Genomic DNA, 15,671 nt, shown 5'->3' with positions numbered 1-15,671 from the left:
CACACCGGCCTACCTTACAGGTGGGAAAGCGCGGTCAAATCCAATCCAGTAGGCTTTGAGCGCCGCGCAGAGGAAGCAAGGGGAACTTCTCGTCTTGCGCGCGGGCGAGTGGAGCGCAAAGTCCAATGAGCGTTCAGTGGCGGGTGCGGCGGCCCGGCGAGCCCCTGCAGGACCCACGGGCGGTCGCGGGGCCCGGGGGCGGGGCCTGAGGGGCGGGGCGTACCTCCGCGCGGGCCGGCCGAGCCGCCAGGTGGCGCCCTCCCGAGAGCCCGGGCCTCGCCGCGGCCCGCGCTTGGCCCCTGCGGGCCGCCGTCGCCGCGCTCGGCATTCCGCCGCCGTTCGGCCCCGCGGCGTCGGGCTCCCGCTGCCCTCGGTGGCGCCGCAGTCGCACAGCCGGGCGCCTGCTGGCCGGCGGCGGCGATGGCCCCCTGAGCAGGACGGAGCGGGAGCGGCGGACGGGCGGGCGCCGGGGTCGGCGGGCAGAGGTCGTGTCGCGGCCTCTTTGTCTCGGCGGCGGCGGGCGCGCCCGCGGGGCCCGGGGCGGAAGTGCGGACGCGCTCTGGACGCCCCGGGCCGCGGCGGCCGCACCATGAGCGACATCCGCCACTCGCTGCTGCGCCGCGACGCGCTGAGCGCCGCCAAGGAGGTGCTGTACCACCTGGACATCTACTTCAGCAGCCAGCTGCAGAGCGCGCCGCTGCCCATCGTGGACAAGGGCCCCGTGGAGCTGCTCGAGGAGTTCGTGTTCCAGGTGCCCAAGGAGCGCGGCGCGCAGCCCAAGGTGCGGCGGGCGGCCGGGATGCCCGCGTCCGCGACGAGGAAACTCCCGCTCCTTTTCCGCCTCTCGAGGTGGCAAGCATTTGCCAAACCGCAGACCCGCTTGCTATCTCAGGCTCCGTTCTCGCCCTTGGCCGTGCTCCTTTACAGCAGCCCAGATCCACCTTCTCTGGCGTCCTGAGCATTGCTCAGCCGTGTGCCTGTTTTGCGGGGCGTGCGACAGCCAGGTGTCAGTAGTGCTACAGGGAGAGACGTTGAAGGCCCGTAACCGAGAGTCTTAAACCGCTGTAGGTCATCCTGAGTCCACCCAGGATGATGTACGATTCTGTATAGTGACGTTTCCCGAGATTAACAGAGTTCTGCCCCCTGGGACCTGGCCTTTAGAGGGGTGAACAGTTCCCCTGGGCGGGGGGGTGGGGGTGGGGTGGGGAATAGTATTTTTCCTGTTTTCTTAACTCTACGAATTAACGCATCTGTTGAAGCTAAATTTTTTATCGTTTTTCTTGGATTTGTTTTACAGAGGTTGAATTCACTTCAGGAGCTCCAACTTCTTGAAATCATGTGCAATTATTTCCAGGAGCAAACCAAGGACTCTGTCCGGCAGATTATTTTCTCATCCCTTTTCAGCCCCCAAGGGAACAAGGCTGATGACAGCCGGATGAGCTTGTTGGGAAAACTGGTGTCCATGGCGGTGGCTGTTTGTCGGATCCCAGTGTTGGAGTGTGCAGCCTCCTGGCTCCAGGTACTTCTCTAGAGAGAGCCTTCTGAGAGCCTCTGAAGAGGAGTTTAGTGTCAGGAATTTTCCCTTGTTTGGATTTCAGGAGAGGCCTTTTCTATATGTTATCTCCTCCGTGTTGCTACCCGGCACGCTGATAGCCTCCTCCTATGTTTATAGACAGGTAGTATCCCTTCTTGAGAAAATAATAGTTTGGAGTGATAAATGGATTTGAGAAGAAAAAAAAGTTCCATCTTCAGAACAAGTGAAAAATCATTTTCCTTAGTTGAATATGGTAAGTTAGTATTCTGAAAACAGCTACACATGTAGCCTCCAAGGTAGGATTTTTTGTTTGTTTAAAGGTCATTATAAGTTAAATTATACACTCGGGTCAGTAAGCACGTAACTTGTTTTGCATTGTTCCAGGGTGACATTGCAAAGATGATGGCTCTCCCAATGGATATGGACAGAACAGCCGTTTTTAAATATCAAAGGAAAAGATGTGTATTTACAATAGATTTTGTGTTAGCTGGTACTTTGAAAGATTCATTTTGTTTTGCGTTTTGTTACTCAAGAGTCTTTCAGAAACTGATAATCTACTTAGAGTAATTCTTTAAAAAAATTTTTAACATTTATTTGTTTCTGAGAGGCAGAGACAGAGCACAAGCTGGGCAGGGGCAGGGAGAGAGGGAGACACAGAATCCAAACCAGGCTCCAGGCTCTGAGCTGTCAGCACAGAGCCTGATGTGGGGCTTGAGCCCATGAACCGTGAGATCATGACCTGAGCCAAAGTTGGACACTTAACTGACTAAGCCACCCAGGTGCCCCTAGAGTAATTATTAATCAGAACTTTGCTTAACACGATTCTCTATTAAGCTAACAGAATTTACCACGTTCAGTTTCACAGACCTGCTTAATTCTCAAGTATTTGAAATCATTTGGGGTTGTTTCCCCCTTCCCAGTTTATGTAGATGTTTTGCTTGAAATCTGTTTATCCTCAGAATTTGGTTAGAAACATATATATAGTGGTCTCTGTAGCACACAGGTAAGCTTCAGTGGAATCTATACGTTCATTCTCACCAGTCTGACTTCTGGGGAATCTGAACTGATGGTGTGTGCTGTATTTAATCTCACAATTACCTCTATCCCTTGGTAACTTAGTGAAGTCAGGCTTAGCCCCCTGTAATTCATTACATAATTTCCCATTTATCTCTCCTGATGCTATTGTGCTGGTTTTTTGGCAAAATAAAAGCAGATGTCAATGGCAGGGTCTTGGTGGCTTGAGTCAGGGATCGTCACCACCACCAACCCTCCACCCCCAGGGGTGAGTGGCTACCACTCCCTGCTAGGGAAGGTAGGGTTGGCCGGTTTGAGGTTGTGGGGGCAAATTTCAGCCTGAGGGAACAATCTGGCACGCTCTCTCCTTGCAGTTTCCCCTGTAGGCCACAGTTGGCCCTTGGAACTAGAACATCCTGAGCAGCTGTTGAACGTGGCCCTAGCTACACATCGGCCTCTGAGTGGGAAGGAAAAAGGCGGGAGAGGCTGGTGATACAGGATTTGAAAGAATCACGGGAACCCATAAGGATAGGATTGTAAGAGAAAGTGAGACAGCACTGCTCTAAATCACATGATAGCTCACAAACTCTCCTCAAGCTCCTCAAAGTGGTAGCCACCGTTCATTTCTGCCTTTGGAGTCTTACCTGTCAGGTCCCAAAAGTTGTCATTTCCTCCTCAGAAGTCCGAGGTGATCTTCACTAACTGCACTTCAAAGCAGGGGTCAGCAGGCCTTTTGTGTAAAGGGCAAGACAGGAAATAGTTGAGGCTCTGCGATCACACAGAGTGTTTCACAACCACTCAACTCTGTCCTGGTAGCATAGGAGCTGCCTTACACAACAGGCAAGCAGATGAGCAGATACACGTCTCTGACTTACAAAAACCGGGGACAGGATGGATTTGGTCCGTGGGCTTTTGCTTGCCAAGCCCTGCTTCGCAGTTAGCTGTGAACATCTTTATCTCCTCTGGGAAGTGGATGTGCCCGTTCTGGGGGGTCTTTCCCGTGTGTACGTGGTTGTAGCCTCCCAGCTCACGACACCTGTAGTCACGTGGACTGTGGCTTCTTTCCAGCGGACGCCGGTGGTCTACTGCGTGAGGTTAGCCAGGGCCCTGGTGGACGACTACTGCTGTCTGGTGCCCGGATCCGTGCAGACGCTGAAGCAGATATTCAGTGCCAGCCCTCGCTTCTGCTGCCAGTTCATCACGTCCGTCACTGCGCTCTATGACCTGTCGTCAGGTAAACCTTAAACAGCTTGTTGCTCTCAACAAGTTCAGTTCTTGGCCACTTTCGTGTCCCCTCAAACACCCAGGTAAAATGTCTAGTGAATGCTTTGGCGTTTTTGTTTGTTTCCTTCTGAAATGTGTGTTTTATTTTTGGCTGAAAGTGAAGGAAGTGGGCCACCCTGACTTCTGGAACTTGCTAGCGGGGAGCGTTCCGTAGTCATTCCCTCTTGCCTGGTTCGGAATGGTCCGAGGGGCAGACGGCCTAAAAAACGCTAGGGTCAGATGTCTGGGGAAGTCATGGCTTTCTCCCCAGGCAGGATTTGCTTCGTTATCCCTCACTGTTATTTTGAAACATAACAAAACTTCGGGAAAGTTACAAGATTATTGTAAGTTGTAAGACTCCCGCCTGGGTTCACCACCTGTTAACATTTGCCATGTTTCTCTCCTCCTTTCTTCCTCTCTTTCTCTGCCCCTCTCTCACACTCACTCACAAGTACTGGTTTTTCCTGAACTTTTGAGGGTTTGTTACTAACGTCTTGTACTAAGTCCTTAAATATGTATCTTTCTCCCAGGAACAAGAACGTTCCCTTACTTAACCAAGATACTGTTATCACGCCTAAGAAACTAAATATTGAGGGAACAGTATTTTCTCTTATATAGCCTATATTCAGATTTCCTTGGTCATCTCAATAATAACCTCTCCCCCATCCCCCCAGAGGTCCGGAGAATTCAGGATTCCATCAGGGATCATACATTATACATGGCTGTTACGTCATTTTGGCCCTTTCAAATCTTGAACAGATGAAGCATTTTAAAGAGTCTCTTTGACGTTGGCTTTTTTTTTTTTTTTTAACATTTATTCATTTTTGAGAGACAGAGTACAAGCAGGGGAGGGGTAGAGAGAGAGGGAGGCACAGAATCCGAAGCAGGCTCCAGGCTCTGAGCTGTCAGCACGCAGCCCGACGTGGGGCTCAAACTCACAAACCGCGAGATCATGACCTGAGCCAAAGTCGGACGCTTAACCGACCGAGCCACCCAGGTGCCCCCTGACACTGATGTTTTGTTAGAGCTCAGACCTGTTGTTCTGCAGAATATCCCTCAATTTAGATTTATCTGGTCGTTTCCTTGTGCAAGATTCGAGTTCAACATTTTTGGCAACAGTCCCACCGAGGTGGTGACGTGTTCTCAGCCTGTTGCATGAGGAGGCTCGCGTGCCGCTTCTGTTGTGAGGTTCCTGAGGCTTCCTCAGGGAGATGTCGGGTGAAGTTCTCCGGGCAGCCAGTAGATGGCATTTGACTTCAACTGGGAGGAGCCCGTGTGCCCTGTCCCCGCCCAGCGTCAGAGCCCTCTGGTCCAATCATTTTCTGCAGACTCCAAATCAAGAAAACCAGTATCAACCTCTCCGGTTGAGCTGGAGTGGGAGTCTCAGACCCACACTCACTGGGCTCTGCTGCCTTCTTTCCTCCCCAGGGGTGACTTCCGGGGAACACGGGTTGACAAACAGGGCTTTGTGGAGCAAACGGGGCTCTGTCCTTGCGTGACCCCTATGGCTCATGCGAGCCCCTGGACAGGGGCTGCGGCCCTGGGTTTCCACATGGGAAAGTTTTGGACCTCATCCTGGTGAGCAGTTTTTCTGCAGAAAAGCCTGCTTTTCTGCTTCAGGTTCCTCCTCCTTTGCCCTCCGGGCCGACCAACAGTCTCCTCTTCTGGTCTGAAGCCTAAACCAGCAGCTGGAGAGCCTTCAACGACATTTCTGCTTCTGTACAGCCCAGCAGCACCCTCAGTATATACTTGGACCTTTATTTCCGCCCCCCTTGCTGTTCAGCTTTTCCGTTCTCTTGAGAAAGCTCGCGTGGACGTAGTGTGGACGTTGACATGCGTATCGTGGTCACATGCGCTTTCTGCCTTTTCTGTCACGGCAGCGTGCCCCTGGGACTAGGGCAGGTCTTGTGAGCGGTGCCCTGCGGCTGGAGTGGGATTCTCCCTGGCGCTCTCCTGCAGAGGCTTCCTCAGAGCGTTGGATAGCTGGGAACAGTAGTCGGGCCCTTAGTTTTCCCATAGGAATGATTTAATTCAACCCTTTGTGTAGCTTCCCGGTTGATCAGTGATTCCACGCCATCAAGGACGGAAATTGACCTTAACACTGGGAACAGATTAGCGTGGAAAAGGAGGCAACGTTCAGAGAATACCGCCAGTGTTCTAGAATGGACGTGAGACATGGTATTTTTCTCTTAAGCCAGTTTGCCAGTCTGATATGTCAGCGATTTTTGGGTTTTTTTACAACTGCCTTATGGGGGTATGATTGACGTACAAAAAGCTGTACATTTCTAACGTATACCGCCTGGTGAGTCTGGACATAGGGAGGTCGCCGGGCACCCAGCAGTGGCGCGGTGGCCCTGGCGGGTGGACCTGGAGTCCCCGGTCAGAATGGTGACCGCTGTCGCTCTTGGGAGCCTTCCTGGGGAGTCTGTGCCTTCCAGCCCACAGGATGGAAGAAACTCCCCTAAGGAGACGGAACCTTGTCTTGCCCGGATGGTGCAGACAAGCTGGGTCTCTGAGTAGGACGGTTCGCTCGAGTCCACACACACACTGCACACGCGGGTCACACACACCTCCCTCAGGCTCTCAGAGGTGCCTCAGCGTGTGTGTGTGTGTGTGTGTGTGTGTGTGTGTCGGGCAGGAGGGGTGGCGTGCCGGACAAGAAGGTGTGAAATTGGCGTTCCCTCTCAGGGGTGATAAAGGGGCCACACACAGGGTCCCCCTCCCCCCCCCCCACACACACACATTTTGCCAAGTAAAGGCTGCGGACGACATTTCATGACGGAAGGGCAGGGCACAGTTTAACTGCAGAGCAGAAGGCATGATCTCAGGGAAGAAAGCCCCGGTCCCTTGAGAAAGAGCAGCTGGAGCCTCCACGCACACGTGTCTCGCTCGCCCCACGCTCTCCTGTCTCGTGCTCGGCTCCGGCCTCAGCGTCCTGGACGGGCTTCTGTCATCTTTAGCGCTCCTCCAGCTGAGGGCTCGACAGCCCCAGAGACAGGAGGCCGGACACCCACTCCCGTGCTCGCAGACGACCCCAGGGCTTTGTGCACCAGCCCCAGGATGGCAGTGCGGCCAGCTGGTTAAGAGCCAGGCCACCTGAAGCCGGATCTGGGCTGGCCTCATACTGAAAAACTTTTTAAAAAATATTTATTTATTTTTGAGAGAGAGAGAAAGACAGAGTGTGCGAGTGGGGGAGGGGCAGAGAGAGAGAGGGAGACACAGAATCTGAAGCAGACCCCAGGCTCTGAGCTGTCAGCACAGAGCCTGATGCGGGGCTCGAACTCACAAACTGTGAGATCATGACCTGAGCTGAAGTCAGACGCTTGACTGACTGAGCCACCCAGGCTCCCCAAAGCTTTTTTTTTTTTTTTTTAATGGACCTCAGGTACACAGAATTTGATTATTCATCATCCTTGGTCTGTGATACTTAATTTTTTTTTTAATGTTTATTTATTTTTGGGAGAGACAGAGATAGAATGCAAGTGGGTTAGGGGCAGAGAGAGAGGGAGACACGGAATCCAAAGTAGGCTCCAGGCTCTGAGCTGTCGGCACAGAGCCCGACATGGGGCTCGAACTCACGAACCGTGAGAGCATGACCTGAACCAAAGTCGGATGCTCAACCGACTGAGCCACCCAGGCACCCCATACTCATTTTTTTTTTTTAACTTTTTAAGGTTTATTTATTTTTGAGAGAAAGAGACAGTGTGTGAGCCAGAGATGGGCAGAGAGAGAGGGAGACACAGAATCCGAAGCAGGGTCTAGGCTTCGAGCTGTCAGCACAGAGCCTGACATAGTGCTCCAACTCATGAACTACAAGATCATGTCCTGAGCCAGAGTCGGACACTTAAACCAACTGAGCCACCCAGGCGCCCCTGACCTCATACTTTTAGTGAGTCCTGGGGAAGTGACTTAACATCGTCGTGCCTCAATTTCCTCATCCGTTCTATAATAGGTGGCTTGTTTGAGGAGTGAGTTAATCTGTGTAAAGGATTTAGAACAGTGCCTGGCCCATCGCAAAACCAGAAGGAATGTCAACATTTATTTTTATTGCTCTTCTCTGTCTAGGCTATGGAACGTGCAGGGTCTCCAGGGTCATGGCAGGTCAGGCTTTGCTTAGACAAAGATTCCAGATTTGGGGCTGGGATGGCTCTTGGTAGCTGAGTGACCACAGACCGCACTCTGAACTGTTCTGTGAAGGCCACTGTAGCCGTCACAGGAGACAAAAGCTACTCTCCGGGAAGGGATGGGGGTCTGGCGGTAGTTTGGGACATAAAGAGTGTGCAGATGTATTTACATTGACCCATGGGATGAACTTCAGGGCATTGGAGGAGTTCTAGGGAAGTGTCGATTTAACAGATATTTTTTTGAACCTCACTGTGGCCAGACAGTCCTGGCTCCGGGGCTAAACATTGGCCGGGACAAGGGTCTCAGCCCTCACGGAGGGGACGTTCTGGGAAAGGGGACAGAAAATAGGTAGGCGGAGCACGTAGTGTGAACGTCAGGTGCTGCTGAGCTGTGTGCACTTCGGGGTCCGTCTCCCGCCATCCGTTTACGTCACTGGGGCCGCACACCCACCTGACTTACGGCTTCTTTGTTGGCAGATGACCTCATCCCACCGTTGGACTTGCTCGAGATGATTGTCAGCTGGATTTTTGAGGACCCGAGGTTGATTCTCATCACTTTTTTAAATACCCCGATTGCCGCCAACCTCCCAATAGGATTTTTAGAGCTCACGCCGCTCACTGGATTGATCCGCTGGTGTGTGAAGGCCCCTCTGGCTTATAAACGGAAGAAGAAGCCCTCCTTGTCCAACGGGCACGTCGCCACCAAAGTTACAAAGGACTCGGGAGGGATGGACAGAGACCCCCACCTCCTGTACTCGAAACTCCACCTCAACGTCCTCCAGGTCCTCATGATGCTGCAGGTGCACTTAACCGAGAAGAATCTTTATGGGCGCCTGGGGCTCGTCCTGTTTGACCACATGGTCCCACTGGTGGAGGAGATCAACAGGTTGGCGGATGAACTGAACCCCCTAAACGCCTCCCAGGAGATCGAGCTCTCTCTGGACCGGCTGGCGCAGGCCCTGCAGGTGGCCATGGCCTCCGGGGCCCTGCTGTGCACGAGAGGTGAGGACTCCCTCGCCCGGACCCTCCTGGAAGGAAAATAGGGACTCCTGGACCGGTGCTGCTCTCTGCCCCTTCACAGCTTCTCTCCTCGTAGCGTGAGGGACGAGGGCAAAGTTGCACATCTTCCCCAGGTAGAACACTGACTGTGATGTCTGAGTGTCTCCTGGCCGCTTTGCCCAGGAGCAGGGACCCTTTGGGAGTGAGGATGATCCCTCACCGTCTCTCCTCACAGAGAACCCTTTCTTTTCCTGCGTCCTTTTTTTATTGAGGCATACATTACCTACCACGGTGCACAGGTTCAAGTGCGCAAAACATTCCCTTCACCTGCATCCAAGTCCCTGATTCTCCACTGCGGTGCTGGCCTCTCCCAGTGTCTCGTAGAACTTGTGCTTGTTTAGTGACTGTGGGCTTACAGAAGTGGCCTGTGGCCCCAGCTGGCGCTCATGTGATACCTTTCCCACTCGGCACTCTTGGGACACCTGGGCCATCTGCTCTGCTCAGTGAGAGCCTTGCCACTGGAGCCTTTCCTAGCCACCTGCCAGATTGCCAGTAGACCTGCCCCTTCTCCTGAGGCATGTACTCTTTTGGGGGCCTCATTGTTAAAGCAAGAATTGAAGGAAGAGAGAACGCAGGGTTTTTTTTGTTTTGTTTTGTTTTAAGTTTGTTTTGAGAGAGACAGAGACCGCATGAGTTAGTTGGGGACGGGCAGAGAGAGTGGAGAAAGAGAGAATCCCAAGTAGGTTCTGTGCTGCCAGCGCAGAGCCTGATGCAGGGCTCAAACCCACGAGGCCGTGAGATTGACCTGAGCTGAAACCATGAGTTGGCCACTTAATCAACTGAGCCGCTCAGGCGCCCCGAGAGACTACAGTTTCTGAGTGGTGATGGGAAAAGGCAGTACAGGCACTATTGCTATCTTACCGGTGTCCTTGAAAAGAACTCAGTGAACATTTCACCTTGTTGTCTCCAGTCTGTTCCTGATCATGCGTCTCCTTGATTTCAGATGACCTGAGAACCCTGTGCTCCAGGCTGCCCCATAATAAGTAAGTGCCCTCTCAAATAATTCTAGCTGGGCGGGGGCGGGCTGGACATCTTGTCCTGGCTTCCTGGATAGGACAGCCAGCTTCCTGGCTTCCGTGTGTAGGGAGCTGCCAAAGGACCCGATGATAAGTGGGGAGTGAGATAGCATAACCCACGTGAGAGAGCAACTCGAGGAGATGCAACCACCTTGCCTGGGAGTCCAGGAAAGAAACCTGAGCAAGCTCGGAGCCATTTACCGCTCGCTTAAATTAGCGCACGTGTTTTGTGGTGACTCCCGGCGTCCATGCGCGTGTTGTTGGTGGTATTGTGGGTTGCGCGGCCCTCTGGGAAACACTTCAGAGCCCTGGCCTAGGGCACAGCGTGGCAGTTAGGCCTTGTCGATGGATGGCACTGACTGGGTTCTGAGCATGGGTCTAACTGGTTTTCTGTGCTGCTCGGGCATTCCCTTCACCTGTTTCTGAGCCTCCGTTTCCTCCTCTGTAAAGTTGGCCTGGGGAGGGGGCGGGTAATTCGCCTGTGCCTGGGGTTGGAGGAAGGATCAAATGTGTTGGTGCTTGTAAACTTCCAGGCCGAGTCCCTGGCTCGTGGGAATCTGCCCGTAAATGGTGGCTATTGTCATGATTTGGGGGTAGTGGCGATGACAGAGGTGAGGAGCGGGAGCTGTGTGGTCACAGCTTCTGGGGGAGAGTCCAGGCTGCTGCTTGCTGTCTGAATGACCTTCGGCAAGTTCCTTATCTCCCACTGCCTTGTTTTGATGTAAAATCAAAAAAATAACAGTACCTGCCTCTTGTCTGCTCCCCTCACCTCTCCTGCCCCGCCCCTGAGGTAGGATTTTTGCGAAGATTAGAGTAAAAACTCAGTGCTTGGAACAGGCCTTGGTGTGTACCAAGTATCTAAGAAGTATTAGCTGCTGTTGCTCTTACTGTTATACTCAGGCATGTCGCTTGATGTGATTAGTTTCACTGACTCTAAGAAGCAGAAGCCAAGGGTGCAAAACTGTTTCATGCAAATACAGCATCACTAGTAGCAAAAAGCTGGAAGCAACCTAACAGTCCCAAAGCACGGGGATCCCTAGTAAATTAGTAGTGATACATCAGAAGGGCAGAAATCATGTATCCACTGAAAAGAGTAATTCTGGCGTCCTGGTGAGGAAATGTTACAGTTGAAGGCAGAACTCCCGCCACCGCGGCAGTGTGCACAGGGACAGAAAAGAGTCAGTGAAGCCGGTAGGATTACTAACACTCTTCTTTCTTTAGATCGTCAGGGGCCGGGGCTCCAGGGCTGGCGTTGGTAGGCAGTGTGGATGGAGGGTGCGCGAACCCGCCGCCTGTGCTCACGGCTGCCCAGGGCCTGGCCCGCCATCGCCGCCAGGGCCGGTGCGCCTGGGCACATGTGGCAGACCAGTAACCGGGATCGGCCAAAGGCCAGCTCGCGGGCTGATGGCGAGAGTGGTTGCAGCCTGAGGTCTGCGTCCCCGTGTGTGGTTGGGGACTCCGTGTCAGACCCTGCAGCGAGGGGCGGCTTCCGTCAGGTGTCTGGGTAGATCCGAAAACCGAGTATATCTGAGTATCGTATTGGTGGAGTGCGATGGCTCCTGGTGAAGTAGAACCGTCCTGCTTGAGATACTCTGTCAACAGCATGGACAGCTGTCCAGAGGGCCACCTTTCCCTCAAGAGCCCATACTGTTCCTTTCTTGCCCCCACCCCCACCCCTGGGTGTAGGAAAATTCCCTGGCATCTGAAGACGTTGTTTGTATGAATAGGTATCTTCCTGCGCCTCTTCCAATAATCCCGTTGTAGTATTTCTCTTCTTTGTGCACAGCTCTTATTTCATATCTAATGTTTTTAGGGCATTAAAATGATGACAGGGTTTAAATCCCTTATCACCTCAGCATTATCGCTAGAGGTCCCCATTGGAACCCCGGTGGAACTTAACAGCCGGCGCTAGGCCCTGCCCTCCTGGCACATACCGGACGGGCAGCCTGGCACCGATGCACGCAGAGGACTTGTAGTCACTTGGAAACTTTCTTTGACTTGTGATAGTCTTTTTTCTGTTGTCTTTCTGAATAGACTGGAAACTTCTTGAAACCCATTTTATCTCTGGCACAGTATGCAGGTTCAAACGAATGTATGACCTAAATTTTGCCCCTGTAACACCCTCCTTAGATTTATTTGTTTGCTTATTTTGATTGAATTCCTCACCCCGAGTTATAAAAAAAATAGTAACATAAATGAAAAGGGGCTCAGAAGAGCTTCGGGCCAGGCACCAGCTTTTTTCCTGACCTTGGCTTACTTTCTGAGCTCCTCCCGTGGGCTCTGGGCACCAGACTTTATACCGGGGGTGGGGGGGTGGACAGGGGGAGCGGCAGTGACGGCCAGTCTGCAGACGACTTAGCCCCCACCTGTCAGAGCTCCAGGTAGCTGGCTGACAGTAGCCAGGGCAGGGTGGCCTGGGGTTGCTCCTGGACCCAGCAGGGCAGTGTGAGGGAGAGATAAGGAAGTCCTGAGTGTGAATGGTTGATGATGTGGAGAGGCCGGTGTAGACACTGCAGACACAGAACCCAGTTGAGGCATGGCCTTGGGGTGTAGCTGGGAAAGCGAGAGCAGAGCCAGTCTGTCCCACGCAGAGGCCAGGGGAGAGAGGGGAGAGGCCAGGCTGGGGAAGGAGGCCTCCGTCCTGAAGAGGAGAGGGCCAGAGAAGCTTCTCTGATTCCGGCGTTAACTGGGTGGGTGATTGGGTATTTGGTGCTAACTGCAGGGTGTGGGCAGGCTAAGGCCTGGAAGCTCCTGATGTGGGAAAGTTAGCAATCTTTGCTGGTCTCTCTGGGAGGGAATGTGGGGTGGCGAAGATAGGACTGATCAGAGGGAACTCTTCAGGGAGATCCAGAAGGGACCAACACTGGAAACTGAAGGGGATTCCAGGAGGGAGACCCAGGCCATGGATGTCCCGAACCACAGAGAGGAGAGCACAGGGCGGAGAAGGTGCGGGGCACCTGGGGCTTGGGGCGGTGGTGGGCAGGAGGGTGTTGGGGAAGGAGTGATGGGGTATGAAGAGTAGGGCTGGAGTGTGGCTGTCACCCCGGAGTGAAGGAGCAAGTGAGCAGGAGGGTTGGAGCCTCCTGGTGGGGGTGGGGGAGGTGGCCCCTGAAGGTGGGAAAGGGCTGGGTCCCGGCCTGGGCCATCCCAGGGGCAGGGCCATCGTGGGGGCGGGGCCTACCCTATTTAGGGCGGAGTCTATGAAAGACCTGCTTTCTAGTGGCTGTGCTTGGAATTCAGCGGAGACTCAGTCACTACGCATGACTCTGTGGCCCGCCGTCCTTCGTGCCATCGGGCCTTGGTCACGATCCTCCTAAGTGTACACTTGGGGCTGAACCGGATGTGGGAGTCCCCAGGCCACAGACACTGAGGTTGTGCCCAGAGCTCCTGGGGACTGTAAGCCTCGTGCAGACCCTCCCTCCGCAGTCTTCTCGCCGTCCCACCTCCGGCACCCACTTTGTGGTTTCTCCGATGCGATGCCACAGGATCCTCTCCTGGGTTGGGGGGGGGGGGGTGTCTCCGTCTCAGTCCTGCCACCTCCAGGTCACTTCTCCTGCCGCTGTTCCCCAGCCACAAGCCGCCCCCATGCAACGCGTGTTCACAGATCTCCATGCCCGGAAACGTGCAGGCTCTGGACCTGCAGCTGGTGCCCCTCCTGGCGCTCGCGCGAGGCCACCGCCGATCCAGGCCTTCTGTCCTTCCCGGCCGCAGCACATCCACGAGTGGACGGGCCCGCCCAGCCGCCGCACACCTAACCCTTGTCCTTGTATTTGCAGCCTGCTCCAGCTGGTGATCTCGGGCCCGGTGCAGCAGGCGCCCCACGCGGCGCTCCCCCCAGGCTTCTACCCTCACATCCACACGCCCCCGCTGGGCTACGGGGCCGTGCCGGCCCACCCCGCCGCCCACCCCGCGCTGCCCACGCACCCGGGCCACACCTTCATCTCGGGCATGACGTTCCCGTTCAGGCCCATCCGCTAGGCCGGCCCCGCGTGCCGCCGAGTGGCAGTGTGCCTTCCGCCGGGGCCGGAGGAAGCCTTCCAGAGAAAGGGGGAGCCACCCCATAGAAGAGGACCTTTGGGGGGCAGCCGGCGGCCCCCCCTCCCCGCCCCTCAGCGGCAGGACTGTCTTGGCGCGGAAGCTGCGCGGCGTGGGGAAGTCCGGGTGCCTCCCGCCCTGGTGAGGTCGCAGGAGTCCAGACCGGATGGATGGAAGGAAGAAGGCGTGCCGAGTGGGATGGGCGTCCCCAGTGCCGATTCCGCCAGCCCGAGGGCCTGTGTGGCATTTCAGATGCGCCGGGAGCCCGAGCGGCCGGGCACGGGTGTCACGAGCAGCCTTTACAGGTCCGTTTGGCTTCTCTGCTTGTGAATGTGGCGGGTCCCTGTCCCCAGGGTCTCCAGTAGCTCCGAGAGCTCGACGCTGGGTGGGGGACCCAGCCAGGGCCGCCCTCACCGCCGAGGAGCTTCTCTGTTTTATTGGGGTCTAAATTTTCCTTTCATATGTTCAAATAAATTTTTTCTAAACTGTTTTATAGAGTTTATGGAATGTATTCTTAAAACTTAGGAAACGTGAGGGGCGCCTGGGTGGCTCAGTTGATCAAGCGTCCGACTTCAGCTCAGGTCATGATCTCAGGGTTCGTGGGCTCTGTGCTGACAGCCTGGAGCCTGCCTCAGATTCTGTGTCTCCCTCTCCCTGCACCTCCCCTGCTTATACTCTGTCTCTCTCTCTCTTTCTCTCTAAAGTAAATAAACATTTAAAAAATTAAAAAAAAACACAGCAAACTTAGTAAACGTGAGTGGCAGCAATGCCCTGTCCACAGTTATCAGGGAGAGAAGACGGGATACAATTTTAGGCACTTCTTTTGACAGAAACCCAGAGGATAGTGTCCCCTCCACCGTGCAGGGGCGCCCCAGGGCTGTCTGCTTCCCTTGGTTTTTTCCTAGCATGCGATGGAAGGTATGAGCTTTGATTTCTCATTTACTAGTTTGGGGAAGGAAAGGTCCCGGTAACTACGAGGTTGCACTGCCCTGGGCTAAAAGTGAGGAATGACAGAGGGTCACAGTGAACAGCGAGCAGTAAAGGGCCGAGATTAACCTGTGGGATGAAATGTAACCCTGCGGTTTGTCTGCCCTTGTGTTCCTGGCCAGAGGCCATGACAGGAGAGCAGACCAAACCAGATTGCCTAATAAATTCCTGTGTGTGTTTTTTCAAGTCTGGAGTTCGGGGCATCCCTCAAGATAAGGAGCAATGAGCCAGAGAGGCAGCTGCGTGTTAAGGGCCATCCTTGGTTGGAAAGGACCCCAACCGCAAGTGCTTTCTCAGCCACAGGAGCCTGTGGCTTTCGGGGGTTCCCCGCCATGCTCAGCCAGTGGGTAAGAATCAGCCTGCAAGTGAGGCCTCTGCAGGAATCTGTTTTTCTTTCTTTGTTTTTTGCTTTTTTGGTTTTTTTTTTTAATAATTTAAAAAAATGTTTTTATTTTATTTTTGAGGCAGAGAGAGACAGAGCATGAGCGAGAGAGGGGCAGAGAGAGGGAGACACAGAATCCGAAGCAGGCTCCAGGCTCCGAGCTGTCAGCACAGAGCCCGACGCGGGGCTCGAACTTCCAAAATTCCTTAGAGACTTACTCTATCCCTGACCCCCTCCCACCCTGAGGGCATAGAATG

General features: G+C 54.1%; 1 protein-coding gene across 1 annotated transcript; it reads left to right on the top strand.

Annotated features, from left to right (window-relative positions):
- Positions 1-347: 347 nt before the first annotated feature.
- Positions 348-14,538, top strand: CE3H7orf26 (chromosome E3 C7orf26 homolog). The gene is made up of 6 exons (XM_042971899.1): positions 348-781; positions 1,298-1,519; positions 3,617-3,782; positions 8,413-8,937; positions 9,938-9,977; positions 13,787-14,538. The coding sequence occupies exons 1-6, from the start codon at positions 590-592 to the stop codon at positions 13,986-13,988; spliced, it is 1,347 nt and encodes a 448-aa protein (XP_042827833.1). The 5' UTR covers positions 348-589; the 3' UTR covers positions 13,989-14,538.
- The last annotated feature ends 1,133 nt before the right edge of the window (positions 14,539-15,671 follow it).

Source organism: Panthera tigris, chromosome E3 (assembly GCF_018350195.1).
Source record: "Panthera tigris isolate Pti1 chromosome E3, P.tigris_Pti1_mat1.1, whole genome shotgun sequence".
Classification (NCBI taxonomy): domain Eukaryota; kingdom Metazoa; phylum Chordata; class Mammalia; order Carnivora; family Felidae; genus Panthera; species Panthera tigris.
The sequence above is the reverse complement of the archived record's forward strand: the minus strand, read 5'-3'. Positions and strand labels throughout refer to the sequence as shown.